Source organism: Fundulus heteroclitus, chromosome 7, assembly GCF_011125445.2.
Source record: "Fundulus heteroclitus isolate FHET01 chromosome 7, MU-UCD_Fhet_4.1, whole genome shotgun sequence".
In the NCBI taxonomy this organism is placed as follows: Eukaryota; Metazoa; Chordata; class Actinopteri; order Cyprinodontiformes; family Fundulidae; genus Fundulus; species Fundulus heteroclitus.
In genome coordinates, this window is record NC_046367.1 from 13688227 (window position 1) to 13700269 (window position 12043).

At 38.6% G+C, this 12043-nt stretch overlaps 1 protein-coding gene across 11 annotated transcripts in view; it reads right to left on the reverse strand.

Moving 5' to 3' along the window:
* Positions 1-12043, reverse strand: part of map4k4 (mitogen-activated protein kinase kinase kinase kinase 4) — a 126819-nt gene that overhangs the window by 55553 nt on the left and 59223 nt on the right. For all 11 annotated transcript variants that reach the window (XM_036138966.1, XM_036138969.1, XM_021319458.2 and 8 more), the window contains exon 4: positions 947-1072. In XM_036138966.1, coding sequence (XP_035994859.1) covers positions 947-1072 — 126 coding nt within the window. The remainder of the gene's footprint in view (positions 1-946; positions 1073-12043) is intronic.

Consider the following 12043-nt stretch of genomic DNA (forward strand, 5'->3'; position numbering starts at 1 on the left):
CATGCAGTAAAGTTGACCAAGTTATGTTTTACTGTGATTTCACCATGGCGTTGAAATGAAAAGGTGTGTTTACACACGTTTGCACACACGCAAAAGTGTGATGGAGGTGTAAAGACCTTTTAAAAAGCTGCTGAAATCTGTAAAATCTCAGTTAGTATTGACAATCTAGTGTCTGACTATAAAGGCTCTGAGTCAGTTCATTACTTTACAGTTTATACAAGCTTTTCGTAATTGCACACTGCCATTATTATTCCTACCTTCTTTAATTTTTAACCACTGTACTTGACCCATTGTGTATCAGTTTATTTTCTGGTTGTTAAATACGATCCATTAATTATGGAGATACTTGTAAAAATGTGCAAAATGTCACCCTGGCAGCTGCGAATTAATGAATGTTCATTGCTCTAACCCTGGCAAATAAATATCATTTATATATATTCACTTAATAACCTGTGGTTACAACTCTAATAAAAAAAACATTCTCATTGACCAAATCTATTTTTTATGTTGTTTTTTTACTTTCTTATAAAATTTTGTTTGGTTAGGGGTGGATTTCTTTGTTAAACACTCCAATCTGTTCAAACAACACTATTCCATTATCAAAACATTTGTCATGGATTTTTCAATGACAAATAATTCGACCTGCATGTCAAACAGAATAACCGCAAAGAAGTGGTTAAATCAGAATTTCCAGATTCACAATGTACTAATGATTTCCTTTTTACTGACAGTATTGGGGGTTTTTTTTATACCCTTTTTGCTCATTTTCGCAGACTATCTGCATAGCATTTCATGAGAATATAATAAATTAATTATTGGATCATTGCTATAACATTTGTGTAGCAAATAGGTTAAATAGCTTAATGCTGCATTTTCTGTAAGGCTATTGAAACATAAGGCTTACTGCAACAAAGTGAAAAGGCTATTAGTAATTAGGTCAACTCACCCAGAGTTGGTCATCGTGGCCTGGTGGACTTTTCTTGATGAAGGCTCCATAGTATGTAGCTATGTTTCGATGGTGGGAATACTTCTTCAGCATGTTGATTTCCAGCTTAATTTCCTCCTCTTCATCCTATGAAAGAATAAAAGAGCTATGTCACTGAGAAGGGTAACAGTTATTGATTGTATCACAGCTCATATTACTAATGTCTATAATTTTTGTAAATTAACAGACACAAAAAAAGAAAAAAAAGCATCTGCTTCTTTGTGTAAAAGTCAACCTTGGATGAAACTTTTTTTTTTTTTTTTTATAAATCTTCCGTCATGCGTTCATTTGAATGTTGTGTGCCCTCCTGCTGTACTTTTGAATAGCATGACTGGACCTTTTGCTACGTTGCAACAAAGAGCATTGGTCAAAGCTATAAGTTCCCCTAAATAGCAGTTCTTTACTAAAGACAAAAAGTGCTTTATTACTAACTACAAGGAGCGAGCATGTTTTTCTGAAATTCTGGCTTGTTCCACTGTGATAAGCCAAAAGCCACCATTTACAGAGAGAAATGTTCTCTTCTGTATGAAAGCTTAAAAGAAAAAAAATCCAGCTGTTTTTTTGTGTGCGTGTGTTTATGGAAAATGCGTCCAAGCAAGGAACCAAACTGTGTAGCGTCATTCAAACAAGAACATGCAGATCCAGCTGAAACTCCTAACGGACCCAAACAAACCACCCATTCCCCCTGTCACAGGCTCTGGGTATCACATATAACGTAACAAGATCAAGTGATTATTTCTCCATCACTCCCACGTCACTGAAGCCTGGAGACACAGTTCTGAGCGCTTCCCTACATCCAAGCTTAATCAACTGAACTGGCAGATGTGACGTGACATTTTTCCCCCTTTATAACCGCTGTTTGATTATCAGAAGCAACCAAAACAACAGCTTGCACTGCCTGCTGAGCAAACTGCTTCAGCATTGGATTTTCACACCATACCTTGGGACCTTTTGGCATTTAACAGGACTGATGTTACTTCTCTACGCCTCATGCTTCCTTTGCTGTTGTACTTGCCGGCTCTTTATAATAGGAAATAACCCTTCCCTTCAAACACACACGGTACCCTCAATTTACTAAACGGAATCTCTTTTAAATTTCTGTTCCTTACATCTTTCTAGAAGAAGCTTCCAGCTGTTCAAAGACACGACCTGATTAACATCCAACTGAAATAATCTTTTAAAGTATTTGTTTAGCTGAACATTAGGTTGGGCCATGTTACGGTATCAATGTATGCCAAGGTTTGAAACTGTTTTAACACCACTAAACTTTCCCATCTAACTGTGTAACTGTAGAGCTTAAAATCCTTTCAAGGGGAATCTATCAAAAGTGCTGATATTACGTTGTTAGATGTTTGTTACTATACAAAGAGCAGAATGGCAAAAGAGAAAACACGCGGCACAATAAACTAATTTACTTCATACAAATGTATATATCGATTGAGGGTATCAAAGCGTCCTGATTTTTAAAAGTTTTTGTTTCAAAGCTAAAAACTGTTCTACAAACAGCTCCAAGGGCTGAAACTCTGATTAATGAGATACAAGAGAAAGAAATATGTTTTGTCTGTCTTAAAATTAATCACTCCTGTTAGAGTAATACTCGTTTAAAACTACAGTCAGCAAGCTACTAATGGCAAATCTGTTGAGCAGAGTCTACTCAAGCAGATAGCAAGACAAATCCACCCGCTAATATCACCATCTATAATTTTCTGAGCAGTAGGAACCTTAAAATTATGACTAAACTAGAGGGTTCTTTCTCTATATGTTGGCTTAAATCTGTGCATCTAAATTAAATTACCTACATCTTATAGATATGGGAACTGTAAAAATCATGTTATAATATTTCAGCAGAAAGGGTGAGACATCTTGGGTTTAATGTAATTAGATCATGTTATATGTCATAGTGTGGAACTATTGGAGTTAACACTAATATTGTGTGCCACTGTGTTGTCCTTTGATGGTCTGCCAACCTGTGGATCCTGCCTCTCAGCCAATGAGCTCTGGAGCCACCCAACCACCTTGCGTGGATAGCAGGGTAAAGATTTTATTTTCGTTTTGCAATAGTTTTCACTGAGTTTTCATACTGCAGAATCTTGTACCAGCCAGTGTGTTTGAGCGATGCCTGTTTTTGTCTTCTCCGCGTTGTTTGCACCATACAGCGATTTCGGAAGAAACCCGAAACAGCAAAGCAACAAGAGACTGTGTGATTTGCAGCTTAAACACGCTGATCACAAGCAGAGCTCTGTGTTAAATTAAGTAACATCAACACATGCTTTGAGGAGGTTTCTGCTGAAACAAAGACCCTGTATCATGCAATGTGACTTAAAACTATTGCATAAGGTTGTTCACAACAACTTACTGTGGAGACAAAACTTAGAAATGGCATCTGGCTGCTGAACATTGAGCTATAGTGGAGCCGTTTCTGCCTGAGAGAATATCCACTGCATGAAACATGATTTAAAGTAAAATAAAGTTGCTTTGTTCACAACCATTTTCTATTATCCGTTTGTCAGTTTATTTAAGACTTTTTTTTCTCCTTCACAGGATTTCTGTAGAAAGAAAGCTGATGCACAAATCTCGTTGAGTTTCGAATCTATAGACACTGGCAGAAGATGTCATTTCAGAATAATGTCCACGAGTTTAAGGGCCATCCCGCCAAACTCCAGCATTTAAAAATAAGAGTTTTACCATCTCTAAAGACCATCCAGTAAAACTCATGCCAAGTCATCGGAAAGCTCTTATTGTTCTACCCGTATTTAGATAGCTTTGCTGCTGATGTTTTCTTGTTCTATCAAACCGCTCCCTGTTTATTATGATAAGTTGCTAATATGTTAAGCTGATCTAAAAATGCTGCAGCTAAAAGTGTATTTATGTTCATTCTCAACCTGGATTTAAAAGTTCAGCCACCCTAAACAGCTTTCAGTATATTTATTCTACAAGCTTTCTTTTTATTAGACAGCTGGTTTTGATAAAGAGATATTAAAAGATAGCTTTTTATTTACTACTTTTTCTATTTTGCTTCAACAGTCTGACGAGAGTTAGCTTTGAATCTCACAAAGCTGACAGGGTCGGTCAGTCAGCCAATCCCTCGGGTCGCTGTCAGTCAGCTGGTTCAGGCAGTCTCTGCTTCAGAAACCAGCGAGGCAGCCAGATATTTCAGCAGGCATGTCGCCAACCAATCAGCCGGGGAGACAGCAGGACAGACCTCCAGCCAGCGAGTTCCTCTGTTAATCCGCTCATCAGCAGGAAACAACCAGGAGTCATCCAGGCGGCCACCGTCGGTCGACTGACTCCGCAGATATGGTACATTAATTAGGTCTGAATAAAAACTAAACAAGACTTTGAAAAAGTCGTATTGTAAAACCAAGAATTATAAATACAGCTAACAGACGCGGTCCACGGCGCATCCCAATGCCCTCAAAATGTCAGTCATGTCAGAGTTTTTGGAATTATTCGGAATAATTACAGATGCTGCCGCTGCAGAGATGGACAAAAAAAAAAAAAAAGAGCACGGAAAGAACATTCTTACGCATCACAGGCCGAGGGCCATGAAACGGCCTCACAAAACAGCTAAAAGACCGGGAATAATGAACAAACTTATGAAATAAGGTCTTCCCCCAGTTCTTCCCTTAAAGCATGACATTGACGATGACATGATGGGTGGAAGCCAGGTGAAACAAGTTTGACACTTTACCTCAAATCTTTTCTGCAGTTTTTAAATTATAACAATGAAAACATGTGTCCATAAAAGGAATCAACAAAATCAGGAGGTGGTGCAGCCTTAGAGCAATTATTCAATTACAGTAATCACTCCGAGGGATTTTAGGTTTGACCATCTTTAAGGGAAATCATTACAAGACGGGAATTTGAAATATGTCATAAATGTCACATTTTTAGTTGATGAAAGAAAATATGTGTGTTCAAAACATGTCCATAGAAGAATCGCACTGCAATAGATATTAAATAAAGGGCAAATATTTCTGTTTTTTTCCATAACGCAGTCATATTGTCTGGAACGTGAGCTACACAGAGACACAGTTCACAATTTGTTATTCTTTTTTTGTTTTCTGTGATTTCAACACCCAATTCCAAATACTTTAACCTTAATTTTCATCATCATGGCAGAGTGACTGAAAGCGTGAAATAAAGAAATCAAAATTTTAAAATGCCCTTTTGTAAAACAAACAAAAAAAAAGATTTGTGATGCCAGGCCTCGCTAAAACAGAATGCTGATGACCACATATGAGTGAAGACAGCGTTGTGTGACCACCACAATGTTTGAAGCAGTAGCTGAATTGTTTTCTTGACAAAAAAGCTTTTCAAACAGAACATGTTTAATAGATGTGTAGGTGCTTATTGGACAGGCAGTAAGTGTTTAGTGAGCACTTTTGCTTTCCACAAATATCCTGGAATGCAAGAAAAGTCGATGAAACGTGTAACAGTAAAGAGGGTGGACTTCTCCTCACAGTCTTTTGTATTCAAAACCTTTTTACCCCAGCATGATGAAACTACTATAATCTTTGCGACAAAGAATAGCAACAAGCTGAGGGATAAGGACACAACACAGCTTGTACCACAACTACAGCAGTTTCTAGAGGATTCAGCAGCAGAATAAGAAAAACGTGTTCTTTCACTATGGTCTATATTTTTAGGTTCTTTTTTCAGACATCTGTTGGAGTCCACAGATCAATTTACTGTAATAAACTTAATGAATAATCTTTTCCAACAAACCTGCATATTTACCCAAGATAGCTAACTGCAGCAGCAATTTGTTTTCATTGTCTGAGGTAAATAACCAACATGCTGTATATCAGAATTTTATCTCCCTTCCCATCTGCCCCATGTATAAAATTAGCTTGTAATATGGACTTTACAGGTCCATATGACATCTTATAAACCTAAATGGAAGTTGAATTACAAGGTTTGTATGGTGTCACAAACTGTGACCACAGAATAACATCTTGACAGCTACATTGCTGTAGAGAACGTCTGACTTTTGTCTGCTTCCAGTCACCGCCATTCACCAGACAGAAATGTCAATGTTTAACTGAATGCTGTCAGAATTTATAGGTTTTTAGAGAAACATTTGTTTTCACAAGCAGTCATTCACCACTGCAGTGGATTACCAGTACATTAAGGCCATCATAGAGCTCCTTTATTCAATGTCTGTTAAGTCAAGTCAAACTTATTTATAAAGCACATTTCATTCCACAATCATAAACTCAATGTGCTAGGAAGGACATGAAAAAAAAAACAGAAATAAAAACTGAGATATATTAAAAACAACAATTCAAGCTGATTAAAGCAAGTCAGAACTCCTAAAAACAGGGGGAAAAAATATTTAAAAATAGTTAAATAACAAGGTGCATTAAAAATTCCTGAAACCATATTTATAATCCTAACTAAAAGCTTGAGAAAATAGGTATTGTTTTGCGTTTGATTTTTAAGCTAGACACTGGAGGAATTGATCTGAGGCGTAGTGGAAAAGAAAGTTTCCAATAAAATATTTATATATTTTACCTGGTTGGGTTTCTACTGTCCTTCGTGCCAACAACAGATTTTAGTTACCAAGATCCAAATGATCAGATGTAGTTAAAGGGACTTTTTGATGATGGAAAATAATGACAGCTGTTAAGAAATAGTGGTTGACTCGTTGCAATACTCAACAATGATATTCCAATGTCATGTTTTCCTCATATCATGCAGCCATAATAAAAAAACAACAACAACACCTTTTCCATAAAATTCTACTTTAGCAGCAGACTGTCCAAAAAAGAAGCTAAATATTGTTTTCTATACTGAGTACTAGTGACAGTGAAAGACAGACCAAGAACATACACATACTAAAGCTTGATGGCCAATCTGAGTGCCGTGACCTGTAGGGTAGGAATGAACTGTTCTCTGTCATACGTCCTTCATGTGTCCCTACGTCCTCGGCCTATTTGGAGTCTGCACCTTTATTTTGGGCATTCGTCTCTGTCCTTCTTGTCCTTGCAGCATCCCTTCCCTTCGATGCCTCTCATAATGGACTTTGGTGCCACATTCATTTATTTCACTCCAACATACGTGCTTCCCCTTCTCCTTCATCCTCTTCTTCTTCTTCTTACTTCCCCTCAAGTGCTGTCATTTGCTCAAAATAAAAGTGTCCTGAAGCCACTCATTATCATTCTTGGACATGACAGATGTGGGGAGACTCGGTGGCAGCCATATTGTTGCTATAATGTTACAGCACACAATGGGAGCCCAGCTAGGAGAACCACGACACCAGGGGAGTGGACAGCCGCAAAGCCCAAACATGATGGGAAAAAAAATCAAGGTTTTGGCCTCTAGGGACCAACAGGCGTTGACATGTCTCTAACAAGCATCGAGTCGTTCTAAAGGAGCCGGCCAATCTTTTGAAATCCCTGTCCCTCTTCGTCATATCGAAAGAAGGACGTGTGCTTTTGAAGACCCCTCCTCGCTGTTTGTCAGCAAAGCATGGAACCAGTAGTGGGAAGTTTTTTAACACAATGGACGCAGGGAAGAGAGTAGTAAAATGACATGCCTTGAACCTGACAGGCTTTAGCAGAGAATCCGTGGGTACATGTAAATTTAGAAAGCTGAGATAAAACCTATAAGTCCGAAAACCTCAGAACCAAAATGTACCTTTAAGAGCATCAGGGTCATTATGAGAGCCGTGTTTTTGACTACATAATGATATCTGTCCTGCCAAAGAAATGGCCTAATTATGCGTGCCCCATTCACTGTTAGATTTGCCCAACATTTACATCATTAAGTTACAAGTCTTTGTCAAGTCCTCTCAATTCTTCACTTCCCAATGTTAAATCTCTTAGAAAGAAAGCTTTCACTGTATGTTATATAACATTTCATGAGCTTGACTGCATCCTCCTTACTGACACTTGGCTTGACAATACTGGTGACATTGAATTAATTGAAGCATCTCCACCGAACGCTGTCATTTCTGCATGGCCCATGGCCAGATGGGAAAGGTCTGCTGCCATATTTTTTTTATTGGTTTATCACAAAAACGTATCTTATTTGGTTCCTACTCTATGTTTGAGTATTTAGCTCTTGTTCTGAAAATTTTTTTTCAAATAAGTGCTGTTTATTATCAGTAACACTTAAAATTGGCTTCCTGTTGAACAGAGGGTTTATATCAATATGCTGCTGATTGTCATCTAGTCTTATATGGCCTGGTCCCTTCCAAAGTTTCTTAGATTATATCTCTGACAGGCCTTTCAGTAGATATAGTTTTGCTATACCCAGAATCAACTCTCCATCAGCTCTCGGTTCTTTTAGTCATTCTGATCCTGTCTTCCGTAAGTCTTTTCTACATCAGACCAGTTTCTACGGTGTCTGACTTTAAAAAAAAACTTAAAACATACTTATTTTTCAAAAGCTTTTAGTTAGCCCTTTGCATTTGGTTTTGGAAATCTTCTCTGTTATTTAACTATTTTCACTTTGTTATCTTTCTGATTTTATGGATCTTGCTGTCATAATCTCTGTGCTTGCTTTTACTTTGTTGTTTTAAAGTGTAGTATTGGTTATTTTTATTTTTAAGTCCTTCCTTTGTATGAAATGAGGGCTCCATAAGTAAATCTTACTTGACAAGTGCTCCAAAATCCTACATATGTCCTATACTGAGAGGTCCCACATATCTGAAGTTAACTCTAATTCAAAGTAAGAATCGGTATAGTTTCTAATGTATTACAGGTCCCTAAAATAAATAAATAAAATTTGTTTAGGATATATACAATTAAAGTCATTTTAGAGACCAGATCCATAAAACAGGAATTATATATCAGTGACTAAAGTACTTTCAAGATTTTTACATGTAATTATACATCCAAACCAAGAAGGGGGAATAAAGTTGCTCTTCTGCCTGTCTCTGTACATCCCCAAGTGCTCAAACAATTGTTAGCTAAATTAATCAGAAACTAAAAAGGACTGCCCAGCAGTGATAGGTAGTCCAAGCATTCAGCATACTGATGTGAGTAAATATTTATCAGTGCAGACAGCGTCTACTTTGGGTATCATTGTAATATAATCAGGTCACATGTCTGACAAACCAGCCACCTTATTGGGTACAACTGGACTACTGCTTCTTAACAATACCAATTTAATTAATTCAGGAATTTAGACGAGTGAAGGCAACTTGCTAAAATTGGGCATCAGAAGTGACCGAACATGGCACAACTATTTTCACACGCAACCATCTCTTGGGTCTGTGATTGACTGTTATACGGATGTGAATGCCTCGCTGATAACAGAGGTCAGAGGGTAGACGGGCCTGTGATCATGGAAAATCAACAGAAGCTCAGATACCCACTTGTTACAATGAAGGTATGTGGGATACCATCTTTGAAAATTGAGGACCGATGAGCTACAGCAGCAGAAGACCATACCAGGTGCCACTCCTGTGAGACTGAGGCTTTCACACAGGCTCATCAAACCCAGACAATATCAGATTGCACTGCAAAGTGACTGGTTTTATATTTTCTCAATGTGCAGACATAAAAAAAGGGTACATGTGTATCTAATAATAGATTTTTATTTATCCATCTATGTATCTATGATAATGTGAAAACATTTTCTTAACAAAACTTCAGATCCTTGGAAACAAGCTTGCTCAGACATTGCAGCTATGTCCTCACACTTGCCTTTATTTTTATTTTTTTCACACTTCTACACCAAGTGGTGGAAGGGGGAGGGAGATGACAGAGTGTCCATTTCTCTCTACAAGCAAAACTCCCAGAGAGACAAAAGGTAAAGGAGAAATAAATATGAAGAAAAGCAGATAATTCCCCACAGGGGCTGAGAGAGAAAGTTTCACCTTTTGCAGGGTTTTTCTCACTAATTAAGATCAATGCCTTTTAACTGAACCCTGCAGCATTACATCCTGCCACCAGCTGCAGTTAGAGACACAGAACACCCTTGTTGCGGTCCCATCCGTCTCCTTTTCTGTTATTAGGCGCCCGCCTATGCATTGAAAATGCATGGCGGAGGCCTTATGTTATGCACCTAATAAGGGTCCATCACCGTTAATACAGGCCGAACCGTAGGGTCTACCCCCACATACTATACATCAAAACGTTCGTCTCGATGCCGTGAAGCGGGCTTTTTGTACTTGACGCCATTTAAAGTTACCGTGGTGACAAAATTAACCAAAAACCACTTCTCAAAACCACTTCCTAGACACAGTTGACCTCGCAAAACTGCAGACCTCTGCATGGCACTTTTTTTTGGTACAGTGGTTTAGGTGTTGGGCTGGTGCACCAAAGGTCGCAGGTTCGCAACCCGCTGGGGGTACCCAATATTTTTTTTTTTACAAGTAACAAATAAACAATGTGAACAACTGATAAAAATGAATGAATGATGAAAAAATTGCAACAGCAAGAACTACCCCCCGGCCAATACAGCATCACTCACCTGTGGGAAATGGCACTACACACCATTTTTGTCAAATGTTGAGTTCTGGGCCCAGATTTGGTGAGGCTTAGTTGCTAAAGGAGGCCGATCTGACACATGGCCTTTGGTGAGCTTTGGTGACATTAAGTATTGGCACCCTTTTTGAGGAACTTCCCAGTACAGGATTTGGACCAAACTAACAGAGTACAATCACCCGGTGATACTGGACACAACCATGTTAGCGGCTAACGCTTAGCATGTTGCTAACCGGAAGTAGCTCTAGAAAGGTCTCACTAACTTCTGCTTCACAGTGGTTGTACTTCCTTTAGTAGTTTGTAATGCCTTTAACATTTTTATTCACATATTTCATTTTTTCATGCTACACTGAAGTATTTAATCATGTTTTAATAACACCAATTTTCCATGCTGCTTGGATGCAGACCTTCCCCTGTCGGCTGGTTTTGACGAAGACAAATCCTTTTCACACTCATAAGATTTGATTTAACATCCCCAAGTGATAAAAGCCTACGACCAAGGAACTCTGAAACTTTGCCTTTGACGGTTACGTGCACCACCAGGCGGGCGCCTTCTTCAACTTCTTCAGAAGTTGAACGTTTCTAGTTTCTATCTCCTGTTGTCTGTCTCGTGTTACAGAGAAAAACTTAATCCAACAAATGGAGACGGCGACTAGTAACAGAAATAACAAGCTGGATTGAGCCTAAAAAAGAGCTAATATTAATGAAAAACACAAGTGTGAATGATTTAAACTGCAATAAAAAAAATGGATGAATGGGCTTGACAGAGTGGAAAGTAGCACACAAATGTAAGCAAAGGAGCTGAAGAACAAAACAGCCATGCAGCAGTAGCTCCCCGCTTGTTATCCCACTGCACTTCAGATGAACCTTCCTAGAGGAGTACAGCAGGGGGAAACTCGCTGATTTCTTCTCCTTATCTGAGCTTTCAGACTCTTTCGCTCACTCTGTTTCTCCCCTTCAATTTTATCCTCTTATAACCCATCAGCTCTGACTGATTGAGAAAACATCAATTTAGATGAGCTCTTGCTTTGTAGGGCCACGGGTTGAGACGCTGCATGGTTCAAGTAGTGATCACTTGCATATGCAGAACATTTGCGTCATATGTTTTATAGATTTGAGATACTGGGAAGTTAGTAGTGTGCCTGGGTAATATTCCGGCAATCTAAAAACCCACAGCCAAAACAGGCCACTGAAGAACCGCATGGGATACACCGTGCAACTGTAATTATGCACAAACACATGACCAAGTTCTAACCTGAAGCACAGCTATCCATTGCAGCCCATCAATCTGAAACACAAGAAGCTAAAGCCATCCTCTGCAGGCAATGACCCACAACATTCCTAGCTTCTCATCCCAGCACTGCACTCACATGAGTCTGCTAAAATTCATGAACCTTAGCTTTGATTTTAAAGGTATTAAAGCAGCAGTTGGTAATCCTGTTCAGAAACACTATTATACTGGGTAAAGTTGTCCTTCCCCTTGAAATGAGTCAATACATTATGGATTCAGAAAAATGAGGTTAATAAATAAATAAACATCGATCTCTGTGGGAGCTGCAGGCCTGTAAAAACTAACCAATTGTCAGAGTTTTGGTCCTGCTTTCGCACCCCTCCGTCC